This window comes from Bactrocera latifrons, unplaced genomic scaffold (assembly GCF_001853355.1).
Source record: "Bactrocera latifrons isolate USDA-ARS-PBARC rearing strain unplaced genomic scaffold, ASM185335v1 scaffold_121, whole genome shotgun sequence".
Lineage (NCBI taxonomy): Eukaryota > Metazoa > Arthropoda > Insecta > Diptera > Tephritidae > Bactrocera > Bactrocera latifrons.
The window spans coordinates 903,988-927,108 of NW_017534642.1; the positions used below are offsets into that span (position 1 = coordinate 903,988).

At 40.4% G+C, this 23,121-nt stretch overlaps 1 protein-coding gene and 1 long non-coding RNA gene across 5 annotated transcripts in view; one reads left to right on the forward strand and one right to left on the reverse strand.

Moving 5' to 3' along the window:
* Positions 1–7,718, forward strand: part of LOC108978434 (homeobox protein vnd) — a 33,356-nt gene extending 25,638 nt beyond the window's left edge. For all 4 annotated transcript variants that reach the window (XM_018948719.1, XM_018948721.1, XM_018948718.1 and 1 more), the window contains 2 exons: positions 1,690–2,363; positions 5,875–7,718. In XM_018948719.1, coding sequence (XP_018804264.1) covers positions 1,690–2,363; positions 5,875–6,776 — 1,576 coding nt within the window. In that variant the 3' untranslated portion in view covers positions 6,777–7,718. The remainder of the gene's footprint in view (positions 1–1,689; positions 2,364–5,874) is intronic.
* LOC108978436 overlaps positions 1–23,121 on the reverse strand; it is a 78,543-nt gene that overhangs the window by 45,999 nt on the left and 9,423 nt on the right. Inside the window, exon 6 of the long non-coding RNA XR_001994111.1 lies at positions 14,139–14,375. This is a non-coding gene — a long non-coding RNA (uncharacterized LOC108978436). The remainder of the gene's footprint in view (positions 1–14,138; positions 14,376–23,121) is intronic.

Sequence of the window (23,121 nt, forward strand, 5' to 3'; positions counted from 1 at the left end):
GCAGACCGCACGAGTTTACCTGTGCGAGCGCAATCTTTACTTCTTTTCACATGTTACCTCGGACATGCTTCTTCCGCATTGTGTCGGTCGCACTAGGCATTGCAAATGCGAAACATATGTTACTTCCTGCACTTGCAACAAGCCAACAAACACAAACAATAGTGGCAATAAACAGATTGCGTTGCAATCTATGGTTTTCCCAAATTGGAGTTTCCCAAACCAATGGCACAGTGCGAGCGGCGCAGGTTGCGAGTGCATGCGTGCCTAGTGTGACGTATGGCGGTGAAACGGCACTGACTCACAATGTCCGTCCGTTCGTCAATTCGTCCGTCTAGCTGTCAGTTTGTCTATCTGTCGGTACGCTTCATCCTTGCCTTCGCTGCGCATATTCCTTTCTTATGCTCGCAAGTGTTGCTGCTGTAGTATTTCCCACGCCGTTACAAGTTCGTCGCACCAACACTATGGTAGCTGGTGGCATTACTGTAAAGGTCATCTTGTTAACGTTCCGCATGTTCGCCGCTACGCCTGGGGAATCCCGCACTGCCAGACAGTCTGTCGCCAGCACTGTTGCCCAATTCCCTACCTGTGCTGCTGGCAAACGTCAGCGGTCCGTCCGTGCCGCAGTGGCAGAGGCGGCTTGGGCTAGTGCGCTGTCCACTTGCCTTGTCGCTTCCAAGTTCCTGGAGTTCATATGTTCATGCTATGGCGATGTACATTTCTCGCCGCCTTTGTTTGTTTGTATTTTGATTTGCTTTGTACGCTCACGCGCACTCAACTTTTGGTCACACATGTGTTTCACATTTGACCAGGAATTCCCCTATTACACCTAATGTGGAAATTCCACCAGGAGCATAACGGCAAAAGCAACCTTCATAGCGAAATCTGCGCTGAGCTAAAAGTGCAGTTGAGGCTTGTCGATCCTTTCGACGTCATTTCGCTGAAGTAGCAGACTCTTGAGTACTTTCGTTCGATGGGAGTGATCGCCGGCGGATTTCGTTTGTTTTTAATAGTACAATAGTGTTATAAAACTATTTATTTTGGCGACTAAATAATATTACTCGCCGCCGCTCTTTCCATCAGGGTAAATATGTGCACTTCGCGACTATGCGAGGTATTTTCCCGCGTCCGCGCACGGAAGTGGCTTTGGGGAAATACGTGATTGAAATATTGTTTGGAGATTTTAAGTAGAAATACGGCTGTCCTTAAGGTACAAACTATTCGCGAAAGGTCAATTGTGCGGTCAGCGTAATCAGCGCTTACAATGGCCATACAATACACTTGATAGCGGTAGACTGCCTCGAAAAACTAAGGCCGCGCTCAGTTTGTTCAAAGTGATTACCTTGAAACTGGACAGTTAGTAACATAACTTTTTTTTACACAAACGTCAGCATAACATAAAAAAGTGTGTAGTAAGGGAAAACATAGTTTTAGAAAAGTGTTACTCAGAGACAAGTCTAGAACCAGGTTGTTTGAAAATCAAATCAAAGAATCAAAAAATTTTGTTTTAGTAGACTGTTGGCTGGCCAATGTTGGTCTAAACTGTAAGTTGCTACACTTTGGCTTGCAGTGGAGAAACGATATTTGCGACTACTTCACCTGGGACTTCATTTCTTCACATACATACATTCAAACACAAAAACTTTTGGTCACATGCTAACCTYTTCATAACTCTCTCTCTCTCCCCAACAGTCTCTTCGACACGAAGGTGCCGCCATCGCAACGCTCCTCCGGCTTTCACATATCGGACATACTCAATTTGGATGGCAGTGAGCTGAAGAATGGCGGCGTGCCACCCCATGCCGCTGCCGCTGGTCCTCACAGCCAAACGGATATTAGTCAACATGCCCAGCAGCAGCATCATCCCAGCCACCTGCCCCATCATATGCCTCAGCATCACAATAACAATAACACTAGCTTACACAACAACAATAGTAATAGTAACGGTGAGGCACACAGTGCACACTTAACACCACCGGCATCAGTTTTGGGCGGCGCCGGTTCCAACAATACCTTAACGGTACCCAACGATGATCAAACAACCCAACACTCCACCGGCACCACACCCACGCTAGTAACTGGTGGCGGTATAGTCAATGGCACCGATGCCAACGGACAGTCAGCCGCAGCACATCATCAAAGTTCCGCGGCTGTGGCGGCGAATGCTGCCTCAGCTCAGGCCACCGCTCACCTGATAGCTAGTCACCACAATGCCGTGGCCGCGGCAGCCGCAGCCGCTGCCGGACAATATTTGCCAAAGAACTTCACCAGTTTTAGCGATGAATTGTCGTCGTATCACCAGATGACGCACACTGTGTTGGCGCATCCGGCGCGTAGCGCGTGGATTAAAGAAAATGAGCTATATGGTGAGTAAAAGAAACCGCTTGTTTTTGTTATGTTTTTCAGAGGAACTGATTTAACGGAAAAGCTCTAAGAGCGAACACGACGAGTATATAAAATTGTCAAAAATATCATTAGAATACCCCAACTGTCTTTGATGCTTTATACATAGAACCTTGAGAACTTCTGTAAAATTCGTGAAAGCTAAACGAGAGAGACCTAACTGTTCTTGACCCTTTATCGAAGAAATCTGAAGAGCTTTTTTTACAATTCGTGAAAGCTCATAAGAGCTTTTCCAAACTTGTGAAAGGTCAAAAAACGAGCTTTCCGTTGAGTAATATAGATATTACTAAGAGCTTTGTGCCTTATGGTATTCTGAGTTTGATGTTTCAGCTTCAAAGATCTCCAAGGAACTTAAGATCTTTAAAAACTGTTGTAAATTCTAATATTTTTACAACAACATCCCTGGAAACCTCACCCCTACCAACTCGTATAAACACAAAAAAAAACAAATTAAGCTTATTTAACACTAATAAATCCCCTTTACCTAGGCAACATAACCACACTTTTCTAATGACTTAATAACTGCAGAGCAGCGACCGGGGAAGGGGTAAACAAAACAAAAATGTTATAAGACAGCTGCTGAAGTTCTCAAAACAGCGGGCTAGCGCGCTTCGGGCGCATATAACGGTAGTGCGTGACAATTTAGCCAAAGTACAAATTAGAATCGACACCGTTGGACAATTTAAACCACGAGTGCCGCGCATTTAAACAAATATGCCTAATCCTGAAGTGTAAACTAGCGAAAGTGCCATGAGAGCACAACAAAAACAACAAAGAAGAGTCAAACAAATATGATTAGACAAAATTTAAACGTAATTTGGAAAATTCAATTACAACTCGTAAGCAAAAAGCCGAAATAAAAACAGAAATTAAAACAAAAAACGAGGCAGATGCCAGCGAGGCTACGACGCAGAGTTCGAGGGTGCATTCGCTAGCATAATTTGCGGCATGCGTGGTTGCCATATATGCCGACGATATACTTCCATATATGTGTGTGTATGTGTGTTCGGGGGGTGTGTCAGTGTGCGGTGATGTTAAACATCTGCCTCTTGTCTTGTTAAGATTGCAATATACTCGTCGTATCGATATTGTGTTAAATGAAAATAACTTTTTAACTTACAATTAATGACAAGCACAAACCTACCTAACCTAACAAACGCAGCAACAACAAAACTTAACCCATAAAATGTTTGCAGAGTTGCATTGAGGAAGTCGAAGCCGGGCAGATTCATAGAAGTCAGCTAATGTGACTAATTGTATTTGATGGCCGGGCTGTTGTTGTTTTGCTTACTATGGTATGTATGGCCCTCACCGGTGCTCTGATGTTGGTAGTGGTGCTGGTGGTGGTAGCTGTGAGTTATGTATTGAGTAAACACAAAGGTTAACACGGAAAATTTGTCGACAATTTTACGGCTACGCATTGTTGTATTCATACCTTTGGTGTTGCGGATACACCCCCCTTTCGCAGTAGGACAAAGACGGTACATGGATAGGAACTGCTTTGAAAGTGAAATTAATGTGTGATTTCGGGAGGCAAAAGACCAACGAGAATACATAAATATAGTATGTAGCACCAAACCCATTGAGGTTAGTGTGAGACTGAAATGGCATTTTTTGCGCCGGATTCATCGGAATTCAAGCTTATGCTCGACAAAACACGAATTTTCGTACCGTGAGAGCTTAGCCTTGAAGTCAGTTGTGAGTTTAAGAAAAGAATCAGCTTTTAGCATTCATGGAACCACAACTGCAAGAACTTACGTCTAGAAGCGGAGCTGAGATAACTCTAGCGTTAAGCTGGAAACACTGAAATATCTCCGAATTCTGATATTTTCGACCCCGTTTTGAAAGTTTGGTAATTAATAGTAGCAATTCTCAGCTTTAAGTAGCTGGTTTGTAGTACTTTTGCTTATGGACGCGCTCTCCAAGCTACATGAACTCTAAATGCTATTTACTGCGAGCTCCGCAAGGACCTCTATAGTGTCATAATTTGGAGCTGAATAGAAATAGCTCTTCCTGAACTCAATTAGAAAAATATTAATGAGCATTCATTCATTAGCATTTACTCTTTTTTCCTCCTTTTGTGTAGCTAGCTATTCATAAACTAATAGCATCAATTAAATGCCCCAACCTCCTGTAGTTTTCACAATCCCATCAATCTTATAGTATCAATGAAATATACACGCACTCTCTGTTGTACTCTACCTGAGCTGACTCGAACTCCCTTTTTCATTCATAAGTGAACAAACCACATACACATAGTCAATACCATCACGCGCTCTCTCACTCACACACTTTACTATATATCTCTCAGTCGCTTGTTAGCCTACAGCCAGCTAATTTCCTCTACGGTTGCCGTGATTTTACATTCTTTTATTTGCTGTTTTCAATGGCTCAGCGAGCGGCCTCACAATTCCCTTAATCGATGACTTCAAAACGCACTGACTTTACTTCCTCTCTGAGCATACAGCTCGCTCATATACTTCCTACTTCCAGCGCTTCCTCCATTTGTCGGTTACCTTTCCACTGACCTTTGCATTGCATTGTTGTTGCATTCCTCTTCGCACACCTTCGAGCGCATATGAAATGGCCGACGGTTGCAGTGACAGTGACTTTGTACGGCGACACCCCCCGTCATGAGTTGCATTTGAGCTGCTCCCCCTGGAAACCCGGTTGGAATTATTGAATTGGTTATAAAAAGTAAATACTGTTGGCCGTCGCTTTCCGCCCTTTGTGCGATTTCAATTGGGCTTTGTGTGAAAAGTGAAAACCTCAAATGAAGGTGTGATCTAATCCATGTGCCATCCTTCCGGTTTCCCTCTCTGCCCGAATTGTTAAATCGTTGCGTCATTGTCTCTGACATTGTGAGCGATACGGCGGCGAGATCGGTGAGCAAGAAATGATTGTCAACTTTTGTTGTACATCAATTTATTTCCGCCCAAATGCAGAAAAATTACACGATAGACTGTTTGTTTGCCCTCCCATTGTGCTTTGTTTAGAGGCCAATAAATTAAGGAATTTTGTAGTGTTGCCGCCCAGGATACGAGGCAGAGTTGGTGTGTATGGGGAATAAGGGACTCGCATTGCAAGATGAGCAATGTGAAAACAATGACAAACGGAAGTTCGCAATTGAACGGAGAGTAAGACAAATGAAAATTTAATAGTTGATGAGCGCTAGAGAGCCGCGTGAAGCAAAAGATTTTGGGAACACTTCGAAACAGCGAAGTATAGAGAAAAAGAGACAAGGAAAAAGGCGACTGTAAAATCTCTTTGGAGCAGAAGTAGACTGATGGGACTGCACTTAAAACAGAACTTAACATCACTGAAATAAATTTTAAGGGACTGCATTGACCAAGCCGGACAAACCAGAATGTTCCAACTATCAACTCTGAAATTTCATTCAATGCATAATAAACTTTTAAGTTGCTTAATTTTGCAACAACTAATCATAGCCTCTTTTCTTTTTCCTCTCTGCAGGCATGCAACAGCCAGCCAGTCCGGACAGCACGTCACCACACACCTCCGAGGTCTCCTATACCTACATTGGCTCCAATTGTCAAACCTCGCCAGCGCTCTCTGGTGATTACAAAACGTACAGTCGTTCAGCCGAAAGCGATGCGCTCTCCGTCGGTGATGCAAATTCTTTACACATGCAAACCCATCCCGTTGCCGCGGCACACCAACAGCTGCATGCGCATCATCAACAGCTCAACAAAAGCATGCCAGGCAGTGGTGGCGGCGGCGGCACTGGCGCGGACAATACCAGCGCAGGCGGCTCCTCCTCCAACCCGCACGACGACAGCCTCATTGAGGATGGCATCGAGGAGGATATTTTGGATGATGAGAACGATGAAGAAAATGGTAATGGCTCAGCCAATGGTGCCGACGGCATGCCAAATAAGAAACGTAAACGACGCGTGCTCTTTACTAAAGCCCAAACCTATGAATTGGAACGACGTTTTCGCCAACAGCGTTACCTATCAGCGCCGGAGCGCGAACACCTTGCCAGCTTGATACGGCTCACGCCGACGCAAGTCAAGATTTGGTTCCAAAATCATCGCTACAAGACGAAACGTGCACAAAATGAAAAAGGCGTCTACGAGCATCATCCCGCCATGCATCCGCATCATGCGGCCGCGCTGCCGTCACCGCGACGCGTAGCCGTGCCGGTTTTAGTGCGAAATGGCAAACCATGCTTGGCCGATGGCACAAAACTGCCGCAAGATTGCATGACACAGCAAATGCAAAATGCGGCTGCAGCGCATAATTTGGTATTGCATGCAAATGGAGCCGCGGCCTATCAACATGCGGCTGCTGTGGCAGCAGCGGGTCTGCATGCAGCGCATGCGCACTCACATCAACGACCATGGTGGCCCTAATATTGTTGAGAACTGGTGGATCGGATGTGGCGACGCGGAACTGGCGCTGGTGCAGTATGAAAATGAGACAACAGTAAAAGCAGCAATAACAAAAGCGTTTTGGGTGATAATTTTGTGTAAGCTTAAACAGAGGTAGACTTGGCCATATGAAAGCTTTGTCAAGCTAGTATTCATGAAAGCACAAATCTGCATTACCGAAAGCTTCATAATATGAAAGCTCAAATTGATGAAAGCTTTATGTTATGAAAGCTTCGCATTATGAAAGCTCAAATTGGTGAAAGCTTCATGTTAGGAAAGCTCACATGCAAATTAAAATTGGCTGGAGAACATTTTTTTGAGAAAGCAGTTGATATTTCAACGGCGCTACTCGAATATTGGACAATAATTTCAAAAGCATAGAAAAACAAACAAACACAAAAAATACACAAAATTTTTAGTGTCCTATTGGCGGTCTCTGTGGTGCAGTAAAATCAGTAGAAAAATGAAACTTCAGAAAAATGTTAAAGAAAGAGGCAAGCACCATTTCGGAAAAGTGTAAATAAATAAAACAAACAATTGTAAATATCAATAAAAATGTTTTCGTGTTAAAAGTATGTTGTAAATAACTTTAGTTAATAGTGTTATAGGAAAATAAATAAATTTTCATGACCAAACCATTCAAACAAAAAAATTCTGAATTTACGCTCTTTTCAAATATTCCCACGTTCCAATTCACACTTTTGAAGTAATTTTACGCTTTCACATTATGCGAAAACGAAAATGCAAACTATACAATATATTTAAGCCAAAAGTATACCATAAACATAGTTTAAAGTTTTATGAATTAATTTAAAAACTCAAAATATTCGAATTAACAGTTACTAAATTCAATTTCTTCACTATTTTTTTAATTTCTGTGCAAATCGCGTGTAAAATATCTGATTTAGCACCATAAAAATAGTTTTCAATACAGTTCCAGTTTGGAAAATTTTAATTTTTTTTTTAAATAAATTTTCCGGAAAAAAATTTATGAAAATTTATTTTCCTAGACGTTACTTAACTAAAAAATTACCTTTTATTATTATAGTAGGTAAATATATAAATAGAATATGTTTATGTAAAACTGTAAATTTTAACGTTAGCAAATTTAAAACTAAAGAAAATTTAAAAAATAATAAAAATATCAATATTGGTATATCATATGAATAAAATTGCAGTTTTTTAATGAAAAAATGGAATTGCAGCAAACCGATAACCGCCCAAAATAAATATTTCTTTGAACCCAACAACAAAATATTTCATAAAAGGCAAAAGAGCCAATCAGCCAATTGCCATACTCATATGCCCCACACACATTGTTTCCGTTTATCGCGCTGTGCCCGACTTGCGTCATGACTATTGTTTACCCCACAAATTACTTTTCATGCCTGAATCTAATCTGAACGCAATCTTCTAACTAATTTGACTGCCGAGTTTCATCCGCATTGGCAGCACAGTCGTAACTCACGTTCGTACAAGCCTTATCGATCTAACGGTGACGGTATTTAGAGTACTGCTAATTACGAAGAAGAAACAGCGGCAATAAACAGATATCTGACAATGACATCTATAATTATACAGAAATGTGTAATCTTTCCAAGCTCAAAACTCAGAAAACTTATCGTGCGTATTTTGTGAAAGACCAAAGCACCTTATCAGTGTCGCTTTAGTTCTGGAAATTCAAATACAGACCAGATATTCACCATGCACCAAAACGTGGAAAAGACCCGTGAAAAGAGAATCGACACATTCCACCTCTTCGTCGATTTCAAATCTGCTTTTAACAGCACGAAAAGTAGCTGCCTTTATGCCGCGATGTCTCTATTTGGTATCCCCGCAAAACTAATATGGCTGTGTAAGCTGATGTTGAGCAGTACCAAAAGCTCCATCAGCTTCGATGTCAAACGAGGTTTCAGACAAGGCGACTTCCTGCGACTTCTTCAATCTGCAGAGCTGGTTAATTAGAAAGTATAAACTAAAATTAATTGGCATAGATAAGTAACAAAGCTTTTGGCGTCTCGACCATAAACCGATGATATAGAATGAAGGTTCGTTTGTATTACAAAGCTCGGGTTTATCAATACCTGAGGGACATTAGTTTAACCTTTACTGATAGCAAACATACAGGAACATAATAGGAATGATTTTCTTCTACCCTGTACCAATGGATCCCTTCGCAAGGTCATGCCACGTGTGGCCGTCGGCTAATCTAAATTCCCAATAATTGGCATTAGTACTCAGTCGACGACGTAGCAGCACTAGAGCTCCAGCGCTATTATATAAATCATGTCGACACAGAAGCAATACTTCAAAAAGACAATGTTCCAAAGCCAAATAAAAAAAGTGCGACGCCACAAAACACTTCTCCATTCAAGTACAGCTCTCGAGTGTCTCATAAAACAAACGAGTGTTCAACTAATAAACGACAAATTAAATTACACATCATCATCATTGACGCCGGCAAAAACAACGTGATGAAACACGGCCGGGGTCTGCGTCATCCGATTTGGAAGTCATTTTCAGAGGCGTCATCAATACACCGCTTTGTCCGTGCAATCGCAGTGACAAGTACAACAAGTGCCATAAACACTACAACTACAACAAATAATAACATAACAAATGCTACAACTTTGCGGGCGATGTGACAACAACAGCGCGCTGTATATGTTGTGGAGCGCTTGTGGACAGGTGTACTGGGTTTTGTATTGGTTCTGGAGGCAGTTTGAGCACTAGAAATTCTCAAGAAGCCGAAATACAAACTTCAAGCAAACTATCGAAATAACAACACAGCAAATATTGAGTCGATCGACTGACGGTGAGGGTGTTAGTGTGCGAGGGGAAACCAACCCACGCCACTCTGCTGAGGGAGGTGCCATAAAATTCCATAACATATAGGTTGATAGGTGGGAGCTATGCAACCGTCGCGATTACATGCGTTCGTTCAAGTGTCGTATAGATATATATAACTGTGATAACCAGCCAAATGGCACATATTTATGATTTATATTTATATGTTTATGTATATGTGAGCCTGTGTGTATATCAGTTGTAGCGAGTAGGCGGTCCGGTAACTCGTACGCTCACCGGTTGGTCACGCCGTTTTTCGATTATCAAACAAAAAGCCACCTTGTTAGACAAGCTGTAGCGACAAGTGCACACTCAGCCACAGAGAACAGAAGACAGAGAGGTGAGTGAGTAAAAAGGAAAAAACAACATGTTATAATATAAACCAAAAAAGTTGACCCAAAGCAAAGCTGACCGGAATAACTACAATCATTATATCGTATAAAGAAAGAGGGGTTACCAAAACGATTTCATTTAATGTTCCAAGGCAGGCGAGGCTTGTTCGGGCATGTTCAGGGGCGAGTTCCAGACACGATCACCTGGGACGCTATCGATGGGAATTCACAAGACAGTCAACGGAAAAACAGATCCGCCCTGCTGAAGAAGAAATTTGCTTTGAGGCGAGATCCAGACACAATCACCTGGGACGCTATATACTGGAATCCACAAGACAGTCAACGGAAAAGCAGATCCACCCTCTTGAATACAAAATTTGTACATCGAAATATCTAAGTGCATGCTTTGAGACGAGATCCAGTCATACACATCCCAACTACGGAAGGTACGGAAGGTTTTGCCTTCGGTTCTTCCATTGGAGGCGTGGGACCCCTTGCGAACGTATATCTATGTAACCGTAGAGCTCAAACAGTTCGTTATTTCATCTGCCGTTTTTCGATCTTCTCCGCTTACGCAGGCGGCGTCTTGAAAAAAACGATTCTCTAGAATGCTCCAAATGCTTTCTCATCTCGATTCGTCATCGCCCATGTTTCGACGCGGCATAATCGAACGGGTGTAATGAAGAGTACTATTTGTTCGTCGGGATCTGCTTCTCAATTACCCCCTGATATCAAAGTAGCACCTATTGCCAAATTTTATTCTGCGCTTGGTTCCGATATATACAAAGTCCTAAACATTTTCAAATGTATAGCTGCCAACGGTGACGTAGTTCCGAAGACGAGAGGTACCTTTTCAGGTACGTGTACCAGAGGCAAAGCGCTCCGTCGTTATATGAGAGCCTTTTGAACCATTCTCAGAAGTACTTGTCATCAGAAAAGATCGGTGGTCTTAGCTGTTCAAAAGAAAATCATCAGCAATGTCGCTAGGATCAGTTTTATTATGGCTGATGCTGGGGCACTTGCATCAAGCTTTATTAGAATATAGAACAAGCATAGAATAATTATTGGGTCGCTTATCTGCCACAATTACAAGCAAAAGTTATACAATTTTTAATGACTCTACAACGTGAGAGAACCTTGTTTTCTTCCACACCACATAGCAGCAACAGTACAGACCGTTTGAGCAACGTCATCGTCACTCACATTCATCGGCTATTTAATTTGTTAGTTAGTCGTTGCACAAAGGCAAAAAATAACAGTAATTTATCAAGACAAAATTTAAACAAATATTTGCCTTCGTATGCACGGTTTCTTCTTGTGGAAATATAACTAACTTTTTGCCATAGTAGTACTTGCTGTTTACGCGCTGTCAAACTTCGCTATCGCTTGTCCGTCTAGCAGAAATTATTATATCGTCAGTGCGCGAATCAAAGCACTGAAGTTGGATGCTATCTGCTTTTCTTCGCAGTCGTCGTCGTGATTTAATAAACGATAAACGATAAGGATATAGTATTTATTGATTATTTATGCCCGTTCTTTATTTTATTAATAATTATTTAGTAACAATTTCCTTTATTTAATCACAAATAAAGTGAAATGTGAGTTTCTTCACTTAATGTTTTGATTGCATGTTGATTGTCGATATTATTTTTAACATCCTCACGTCATCTAAGTGGGTTAAGAGTACGAGGTTAACGGTAAAGTACCATCCATTATCGCATTACTCTGAGCTATTGGTTTAGCAATTGTCAAAGTGTTGATATGAACGAAAGAGAACGGGCAGAAATGTAAAACCGTTGAGGATAAAATTTATTTCGAGCCCTTATTGCTGATAGACGAACGTAAATGATCGTCGTTTTGGTTGTAGATCCATGATCCTTTTCTTTGCACAGTTGCCCCAGGAACTTGATTGATCAAAATCAAATTTATAGGCAACTCTGCAGTGAAACTCTCCGTCAAAGTATGATCCACACACCCTTTTTTAAACCTTGCAGCTTGTTTCTTCTACCAACTACTTCAGTATTATTGGGGAACCACATAAAGTTCAAAGAAAACCTATTGCCTTTTATTTCCTGTAGGTGCAACCGTTGAAGTTCTCATGGATAGGTGGCGCCTCTCACCAAAGTGATGTTCTGGCTCTATAAAATCGTGGTTAAGCCTATAGTGCTTTATGCCTATCGTGGTCTGGTGGAGGACGAAAGAAAAGAAAATAAAACAACATTAGCTAAGCAGCTAGGAGGGACTTGTGGTCGGTTCGAAGATTTAGGAGTGCACTTTTTAACGAATGGAACGAAGTTAAGAGGAGTCTTCTGTCGACAGCTAACCATCAACTCTAGTTCCAGACTACCAGGCCACTGTTGCGTCCTTCAAGCTGAAATGGCTGTCGTCAAAGTAGCGTTAGAGGTATTTCCGCGAACTGCACGAAGTCACGCCAATAGTGGTAAGGCTATATTGGCTTTGAGTTTTCTGACCATGCGCACAAAACTGGTCAAGGAGGGCAGAACCGCATTTGCATAGCTTCAAGCTTTATCTGCATTAGACTTGTATGAATGCCCGGTCACAGTCGAATCGCAGAAAGTTGCAAAACCGATAAGCCTGCTAGGGACAGCACGCTTTTCCCCAATTTCAGTCGATTGGAAGCGAATCGATCTTCCGATTTGCGTTCTTCTCGGGTTTTAAAAGACTTGCAAACCGCTCTCGTCTCGTCGCAATTCAAGTTTTAAGCAACCGAAGAGCTCTTACGCGCAAAAGTGTAGAAATTAGAGCGATTTCTTAAACCTAATTATACCCTCTAGCTAAACTCCATTCGACATTATTAGACACCTTTCTAATAAGCTTTCTCAGGAGTACTACATTAAGAGTTTTGTCAAAGCAAGTATGCAACAAAAGTTTGTGGATCTCCTAGATACAAAACGTGACCAGTAGTTACGTAAGTTGGTGTTTAGTACTTTCCATGGAATTGATTGGTTTAAAATTCTGAAGATAACGGGGATTGTTATCCATGAATAGTATTGCGAAATCGTGAAAAATAAATAATAAGGTGATTAAGTCTCACAAACTAACTATGAGTAAAGGACAAAACGTTTCGAAAACTGCAAACCTTGAGCGATACACGCTGAATATTATGTGCTCGGGGTAGTATGAGTAAAAACAAAGTCGCCGCCGAGCAGTATCATACCTGAGATATATGTATATAACGGTGTTCGCTGGCTGCCAATGAAGCTTACTTCGGAGTATATTCTTTCTTCGCTATGCGGATATGTATGTAAGCGCTTATGCATAATCCCGTTAGGGTAAATATACATCAGAGTCAATATTACACACAAAATAAACAAAAACAAAGCAAAATATTTAATGAAAGCAAGATGAAATGAATGCCAGAAACCACTTGAGAGCGTGTTAAAGCGAAATCCATATGAAAAAAAAAAATCGTAAAATCATAAAATCAGTGATATCAAACAAAAGTATTTATGTTAAGGATGAACTGGAACGCAACGCAGCCAGATAAGGCAGTGGAACATATTCACGACACGAGAAGCAAAGGGAAAACACACACGCACACACTTGCATATTTATGCGTATAAAAAATTCAATGAAATTATATGCAAACAAATTGATAAAATATAAAGTGTAATGCTGACAGAAGGGCTGATAAAAATTATATAAACTTATATGTTAAATATATACACACACACATATGTACATATGTACTATATGTATGTGCACAGAAAGAGTTGTTGATAAAATGTTGGAAAACAAATTAATCAAACTGCACCAAGGTGTTGATCGTATCAAGCAAACACGCACACACACACGCATTCAAACACATACCCATGTTCTGGGTAAACATATCGATTTAAACCTCATTGATAAGACGATTGTAGGGCAACTTTAATTGCGTTCTTGGATTTGACAAAAACGCACACACGCACACGCACACGCAGCAATAATATAATATAAAACGCATGGCTACTGCACTAGGTAGCCGTATGTATATATCTGCTTTGGTGGCTTATTCAATCGTTTGCTCACTCAGTCATTCAGTCACTCACTCGCTCACTCTGTCATTCACTGACATAATTATGTAAATATTTTCATACATACATATGTATATGTTTTATATATACGTATGCTCGTATGTTTGTAAAGGAAATCACTTACTTACCGTGGCCATTTGATTATTTAAATAGTTAAGCCTCTTCTAAATGCCAGTTGACATTTTATTGCCCATACTCGATCCATTTCGCATTGTGCGGCGGTTTACCTATGTGCTTGTCGCGATGTGGTTGTGTGTGTGCTCGAGTGGCACTGGGGACAAGAAGTCTGCTAAGGCCAAAATGTGCTTAATGTGGCAGTTTGATTGAAATGTTGGTAACACTTTTTGGTTTCGAGAAGAGATTTTCTGAAATGAGAAAATATACATATATACATACAAATTTAAAATAACGGTTTTATATGTATATTTTAATTGAAAATTAATTGAATGTAGCAAGTTAATGTAAAAAAAAACTGAAAACTGAAAACTGGTAATTTTGGCTGCAGCAACAATGGGAGATTATAGCGTTGCCATGAATAATAATTCAAGCCAAGTTTCATGAAAATAGCTTGTCAAATAAATAGTTTTTCGTGCAATAACTTGAATTGTATCGCATATTTTGTATGACAGCTATATGCTAGAGAGCTCCGATAGCGGCGGTTTCGGCAAGTAGAGCAACTTCTTGTAGAGAAGAGGACGTGTGCAAAATTTTAGATCGATATCTCAAAACCAGAAATAAAAGTTCGCGAAAATACGGTCAGGCAGACCGTCTGGATCGACTCACACTGAATAGTAATATAAGGACTGCGTCGAATAAAATTGTCCGTTACAATAATGAAAAAAATTTAAAACCAGTAGTCCGATTTCTTTAAACTAAAATATTTTTGAAATTTGTATAATGGGAAATGAAAGCAAGAACTACGTTTTATAAATATTTTTTTTTTCCGGAACCCCGCCCATTAGTGGTAAATATTTATATAAATACATATATATTTTGTGGTAGCGTAAGATGCTCGCATAGCGGCTGAAGACCACTTCTTTTAAAGTTTTGAACGACGTTGGTCACTTGTTTGTTAACTTCGTCACTCTTTTTATCACTCTCTTTTAAAATCACTCCATTCCGTTGAAATCACTCTAAGGCTGTTTTGCCATAGTGACATGAAGCGAAGTCAGGCCAAAAAAACGTGGACACTTTAGGTTGGCTTAGAAATTTGAGCAATCTCTTTTGTAAGCATTCGTTCTCATATATTTCGCTGTTGATTGTATCCGATGTAACGATTAAACTGCTTCTTTTACCACAACTACAAATTGCCTGCCACACAAGAAATTTCTTTGGACATTTTGTCACCTTTTTGGCTTTGAATTTTTCAGAAAAATTTCCTAGAGAATCGGTTGTATGAAATTCCTCACTAGGTGGCTGAGAAAGGTCCTCTAAAAAGTAGGTCTCGTCATCCATGATGCAGCATTCGAATATCTTAACAAAATCTTTCGTCAGTTTCTTAACTCGTTGTTCGTTCTTGACGGCGTTTCTATCCGGAACTTTCTGTACCTTGTACATCTTCAGCCCAGCTTCCTTCTTCGTCCTGCGTACGAAATATTCTAAAGAGCCAGCCTTCCTCGCCAATTTCCTGCCCGAAATGTTTGGGGCTTTCTTGAGAACTGTCACAACGTTCTTCGCTTTCTCACAATAATGTGGAACATTTTTTACCAGAACCTTTCTTCCTGTCAATACGCTCATCTTCCTTAAAGCGTTTAATAACGCGAGAAATTGTTTTAGGATTAGCCCCCCTACACCTTTGGCAATTTTCTTATAGACCACTGCGGTTATTTGAAAATTTTTTAATAATTTTTCCGCACCACTTTTGCGTTATATAAATTTTTATTGACTATAACGGTCGCATAATATTTATGTGGCATTCATTTCAGAGCTACTAAGTTAACCATTATTTGAAATTTTTAATAGAACAGTATGAAAAAAAACTGTAGCGGACAATTTTATTCGACGCAATTTTTATATCTATGACTTAAAAGATCTCCGACTCTCTATACCCTGTTTAGGCTATAAAGAAATATTTTTTGCTGCTAGCAAACATTATTTATTTTAAAATTGAAACTATCAACCAAATATTGATTATGTAGAAATTCTAATGAGTAATAAATTTATATCCAGAGATATTCAATGTTTCCGCATGAAATTTTTTTCCTCTTACCAGCTTATTTGTATGCAAATGCGCCGCTCTATTAGCCCTTACTAAGCAACATGTTGCATTTGCGCGCATCCATGTTGCAACACAGCATTATTATCGATATAACCACCGAACAATAACAATTGCAACAACAACCACATTCATAGACCAAAACAATTGACGCGGACAGATTACATGAGCGGAAATTTGGAAATTCAATTTTAAAAGCAGCTGCCACGTGTCCGCTTTGCGCCACCACCAACTCAGCAACAAAGCTAAATTGTTGTTTTTGTCGCACTTAATAATAATAGAGCGCGCATCAGACTATTCAACGCTTGTTGTTAATGTTTCGATGTTGTCATCGCCAGCGAGCGCGCCCACACGTCGGCAGCGAAAATGCAAAAGGTGCATACACGAGCGCCCGCGCGCACACACGCACACACTCATTAACGCTACACTTTCGCTTGGCGCGCAGCAACCGGAACTTACGCGGTCTAAAAGGACTCACCCTCACTTGGGTTGCCACGCGCGGCAACAACCACACGCATTTTTAATAAAAAAAAATTGTAAGCAAGTAGCGTTGTTGTTGTGGAAACCACTGAAATTGAGCAATAAACGTCGAAACGCGAATTAACGCCGCGCGGCAGTCGCACAGCCGCAGCGGAAGTGCTCAAGCGCGCCCACCGCACCAGCGGCAAGACGGTGCGACCAACCTGAAAAGGTGGCTAAAAGGGCGTGTGATTGACTTAATTGACTATGAAAATGAGAAATTGCCGAAATGAAATCAAATTGAGCAATCGGCCGTCGGCAAAAACGCTGCTATGCCGCAGCTGGCGGAGGTGGTTAATGACTGCGCATAGCGGAAAGCCGAGCGAGCGGTGGCCGCTCTGTCGGCAATATGTAGAAAATGTAAAACATTTTAAAGTCCAAACCGTCTAGAGGGTGTTGGTGGTTATTGCGGAGATGCTACATCCCCATACGCGGGTTTAGAAGGCGTTCTCACTTAGCTCACCGTCGGTGGTTTAATGCCATTTTAACGGCAGCGCTTTGTCGTCTGTCCGCCCAGCGCCCATTTTCCTGCAATTTACCAGCCGCTAATTACTTTGCTTTTGCCTTAACAATCGTAGGCTTGTAATGTAATTGTAGTTGGTTTTGGTGCTTTGTTTTGTGGCCGCATTTCGAAATCACCGCTGACATGTGGACGCGTGTGAATTCGTACATTAAAATGATAAATCTTACTGCGGGAAAGTACAACTAATTAGTTGGGATTTTAATGACTCCGAAGAGAACTGACGGTCGAGGGTTTCAGGCGACAGCAAAACAGAAACAGACTAAGGAAAACCTCCTTATTGCAGCACTAAATGAGTTCAGAAAGAGAGAGAAAACATGAAAGAAGAATTCGGATTATAATCCCGCCCACTATTAAAAGTGCTATAAATCTATATCCAAATGCGCCAGGTACATACAATTTTACACCCGATATGGTACGAGTGGGCTTTATAGGAGTCGGTGCCAAAACTGGAACATGGGAGTACTCAAACAAATTCGGTAGGCAATATTTTCGTGGCATTCTTACATTTTTCTGGCGGATCCAGCGCACAACTCTGGGGAGGAATGGTTCGCCTTCTAGCTTTAGCACGCTTTCAAACGGATGTCCTTTGGCTACCCAGAGAATACTTGATCTAAGACCGAAAGAACAACACCCTCTAAATGAGTGGCAATCAGTATTTTAATCCTCACTTGCGTGAAATTTTACATCCTCCGACATTCCTACATTACATCACGTCCACTTCGCAAATAACACAGTTTTAAATTCCAACTGATCTTCGAGTATACAAATCAAGAACCAATCAGTCTATCTGGAGAAAACAAAAACGAGTTGCATCTTTGAAGTGCCTCCTTGTGTCCAAAAATTGTTCAAATCGGAACGCAACTAGTCACACCTCAGAAGACGAATATATGAACGCACTTTGTATCGAAAATATCGACCAACCTGTCCGATATGTTATTGAAACTCGAAAAGAATTTTCATTGCAAGTTACGAGATGTATACTCTCTCTCATATATATATACACATATTAAAGAGACTTTTAATGAGACTCAAGTTAGTCTGAGGTAAAAGAACAACTGATTATTTTTGATTCCTATGGCTTCTTGATTACCATTGGGCACTATTGGTAGTATTGAGGTAATAAAACAATCCTATTTAAACAACAACCCCACGCTGGACTTGGTGGCATTTGTCTTCCTAATTAACGAAGTTCTTTTAACTGAGGCCGGCCGTTGGCGCAGAGGAAAAGCTGTAAAATGCAAAGAGTAAATATGACTTCTGTCGGACAACGCTCAAAATTTAGATGAACAATAGAAGTAACGCGGTCAGCTAATCCTCTGGCATAATTGTTACTACTTTCACTCCTCGGTTGGCAGTACTTAAATTATGCCTAGTTGAGACAATTAACTGATTAAACATGATTATTCCATCGACACAATTAATTGAGAGGCTCTTTAGCAGTTGAATATATGTACTTGGTACATATCGCTCCATGGGCGGGAGTCCAGCCCAACAACAAGAAATCAACACCCACACCATTCACAAGCATACTAAATTTTCTTTAGACAGTCCACTAACTCATCGTTAGACTTCAGCTTGACCACATAAATTACAAGTCCACAAGCGCATAAATCACTGGCGCACGAGCTGAGCAAATTTTTTGCAGGGCACGTTTGTGTGTGCTCCTAAGGATGGACCGCCAACTACTAATTGAATTGTTTGACAATATTTTACGTTTATTTTTATTTCATTGATGCAAAGAACTTTTTATACCCCGAACCAGTATGTTTCGCAACTTTTTGCAAGTGTTTTTTGCAATGATTTTCTGCTTTCCACCCGCTGTTTTGGTGCGCCCGCATGACGAGGGCGGAGGGTGAGTGCTTAATGATCGAATTTGTTCAGATTAGTACTAATAGCCTGAGAGACGCCCCTGTCTGAGAGTGATTTTTTATGGAATCGTTAGAAACGCAAGCAGGAAGGGGCTGCGCACAAGTGAATGAATGACACATATGTTTGCGAGCACTTGAGTGCATAAAAAACTACAGGATATGCAATAAAAATAGTTTGGGCGGAAAAACTAGCACGAGTAACGAGCGCGCGACGAACAACGAAAGCAAGGCGCAACATCGATGGGTGACTGCCAAAGTCCTTAGACCAATAAATACGCAAATATGTGTGCGAATTCAGGAGCAAAGTGCGTACAAAGTAGCAGCGCAGTTATCGCAGAAGCAACCAAGATTTGTAAGGAAAGCAGGACAGCATATGGAAAATAGTTCGTTTTGTCAAAGCGGGGGTGATTTCAACAACGCCAAGCAAAAGACGATGTTGTGCAGACGTTATTGCAAAAGTTTACAAAACACTTCGCACCACACCCCGCCAATCAAGCTTAATACACAGCATGGCAATGTATTGCTTACACTTAAGCTAATGAAATCGTCTGTTAAATGAATTGTGAAAGCCATAGCCGACGACATGCCAAAGAATAACAACCCGAAAAAATTAAGCAATTGACTTGACGATGTTTGCACAACGCGACTGAGGCGGAAGTGCACGATTTTGGGTTTCGCAAAATTTAAATTTAAAAAATACATTTGACTTGTGGTTTGGTTTGAAAAGCAACTCCCCTTTTGTTGCGTGTTGCCGCTGGCATTTGTGGCTCATTCTTTTGCAATTTAAAATTGAAAACTCGTGGTTTAGAGCTTAAAAATGAGCGGGGGGCTCACAAGTCTAGAGTTCAACATATTAGCAGGCGTGTCAATGCTCCTGAAGTGTCCATATGTGCCGACAGCTATTTAATAGAGCGTTTTAAAGCACTTCAACCGACAGCTGTTAACTCTTTCCGCGCGCTAGAGCAAAGTCGTTGGCCTTTTAATGGCTTTACTTGGCGAATTTGGCCGATGCAAACTTTGCACTTGTGGGTTTATTGGTGTAGAAGTCGTATTTGCTGATTCGCTGATTTATTTTTAACGGAAGCGCAGCAGAAACTTGCGTAATTTAAAATTAAGAGAAGAGTGGTAAATGATATCTATTATATATATATTTTTTTACGCATTTTATTTTAAGTTTTTTTGTGGTGTCCGAGCTGCAAAGAAAAATTATTTATTATTAAAAAAAAATAGTACGAAGGGAGACTTCATGAGAATTATTAGCATTGTCTGAACGCAAACTCATTCAGTCGCCACTTTTTCAGAAGTTCTCAACCAAGCCATTGTGTATTAATACTTAAACCCTGAGTTTACGTTAAAACAAACTCATTTCTCCCAGTCCCAGTCGTCCCAGTGAATTACAACTTTTTTCAGCATGCTTCAAACATACAGTGGCTCCATCGCATAATCGGACAAGAGTTTTTCTAACATAAATGCCCTCCAAACATAAAGATAAAAAATCAGAATGTATTGTTTTTTGCTTTNAAGGAGGCCTTATTACAGGCTTGGTATTCCATAGAGCCGGAGGTTTGTCAAAACTTGGTAGAATCTGTTCCAGAGCGCTTACAGGCTGTTCTGGATAACAAGGGTTATGCAACTAAGTATTGACTCCTTTTTTTTTATACATTAAGTGGCTTTATTTTGTTTTGTCCGATTATTCGTTGAGCATAAAAAATTGAATTGTTTTAGTTTTTTTATTTAAATTGACAGCTTATATTTAAAAAAGTTACCTTTTCTTTATTATTTAAGCAGACGATAATATTAAGTGTAAATAAAAGCAAAAAACAACACATTCTGCTTTTTTATCTTTATGTTTGGAGGACATTTATATTAGAAAAACTCTTGTCCGATTATGCGATGGAGGCACTGTATATACATCTCATCCCCGCCTACGCTAGGGTACTTTTGAACCCTTTCTGTATTCGGTTGCTAAAGCAGTTTCTCCCACTCCGTTTGTGTTCTAAAAAGATAAATACATTTTAATGTAATATGCCGTATGCAAATATTTACCTTCTTCGTCCAACCGATTCGCACAACATTTCAACACAATTTTCTACTTGAATATCACTTCTAGCTGCTGTTTCAGCCTCAATTGTTTTTGTCACACTTCCGGAACTTAATGGACTGAATCCTTTGAGTTTCCGGTGCATGCCACTCCCAATTTTTTTGCTACTCACTTTGCATCTCACATTCGCTGCCAAACGCATTCTCTTGCATCTTTGGCATTTAAGTGACCCGTCATAATTCTTTTATTCCATTATACGTTCTTTTTTTTTGCATACAGGCCAAAATGTCCAACAACAATGGCTGGTCTTGTGCCTTTACTCGCGTCATTTATAATTGCTTTAGGGCCGCTAATAAATTATCAGTTATTTAATTTTGACATTTTTCATATTTTTCGGATTGGCGACTAAATCATTCTGTTTGGGTTTACTTGAATGGAATTAGTGGAAAATATACGCAGATACGGCTCACTGATTTTTGATGCTTTAAATGCATTTTCACTTTTCTTAAGTTTATTTTTAAGTTTAATTTATATACTTCTTCTAGCCGAGTTAACAACAACGCGCCACTCGTTTCTCCTCTTTGCAATGTGATACCAATTGAAGATTCCAAGCGAAGCCAGGTCCTTCTCCACCTAGTCCCTCCAACGGAGTGGAGATCTTCCTCTTCTCTGCTTCCTCCGGCGAGTACTGCATCGAAAACTTTCAGAGCTGGAAAGTTTTCGTCGGTTCACATGACAGCGTAGCCACTGTCTTCTAATTGTCAATGTCGTCGTATATCTAATACAGCTCATTGTTCCATCGTATGCGGTATTCGCCGTGACCAATGCGCAAGGGACCATAAATCTTCTGCAAAACCTTCCTCTCGAAAATTCCAAAGACCAACTCATCAGATGTTGTCATAGTCTACGCTTCTGCACGAGGATGGGAATAATGAGTGACTTATAGAGTTTGGTTTTTGTTCGTCGAGAGCGGACTTTACTTCTCAATTGCCTATCCAGAACGAAGTAGCTTCTCTTCCGTGGCTTTTTGTAATTTTTCATTGGAGACGTTTTTTACTTGTCGGGTTTCAAACTACGCACAACCCTTAATAAGGATAAAAGAATCGTTTATGGCCATCATGAACTTTCCTCACTTGCGTGAATATACTCGTATATAGGTTTTTTTACTGGATAGTATATGGCAAGTCACTATCTAATTTTTATCTGAATATCAATATATCTGAGTATTTAATATTAGTGGAAGTTTTTCTGCTACAGTCAGTAATACTTCTGAAGTCTCCTTCCATTAACTTTCTCAAGTCTCCCGAGTAAACAAAAGTTCTATCGAGATGAATTGAGGATTAATCGATAAAAGATTTTTTTAATTTTTAACACCACAACTACATATATAAACGCATCGATATCACCAAAGCTGTTCAGTCGCTATAGTTAGGAAGAAGTCAACTCATTTCCAACCATAAAACCACGAAGAATGGCTCCTCAACTTGGGATTGCATGCCGGCAGTTCACGGTGCCAATGTTTTCGTGAGTTTCGCCAAGATCTCTGGTAACCATTTAAACGCATTGCACAAATTATTTATTTATTGACTTGTCTAATAGCTAAAATAACAATTAACGTCGAACGGCAGCGGAAGTCCTTAAATTGCCGTCGAAAATGGCAATGCGCAACGAATGAAGGGTTACACGATTGGAAGGGTTGGCGTTCACCAAACAGTCAACAAAACACCTACAACAAACGACTCACACACAAAATAAAGACACCAAAGGTAGTCGTCGGCAGTGAAATATGAGCCAATATGCCGTCATGATAATTTGTTATGAGCGTGTATTATTATTTGTTTGTTTTCTGTTGGTTATGCTTGTACGGCTCAATATTACTTCTAGGACGAGCTTGTGAGGGCGTTGTTTATATTGTGTACGACATTTGTTTTGAGTTGTTTGTTTC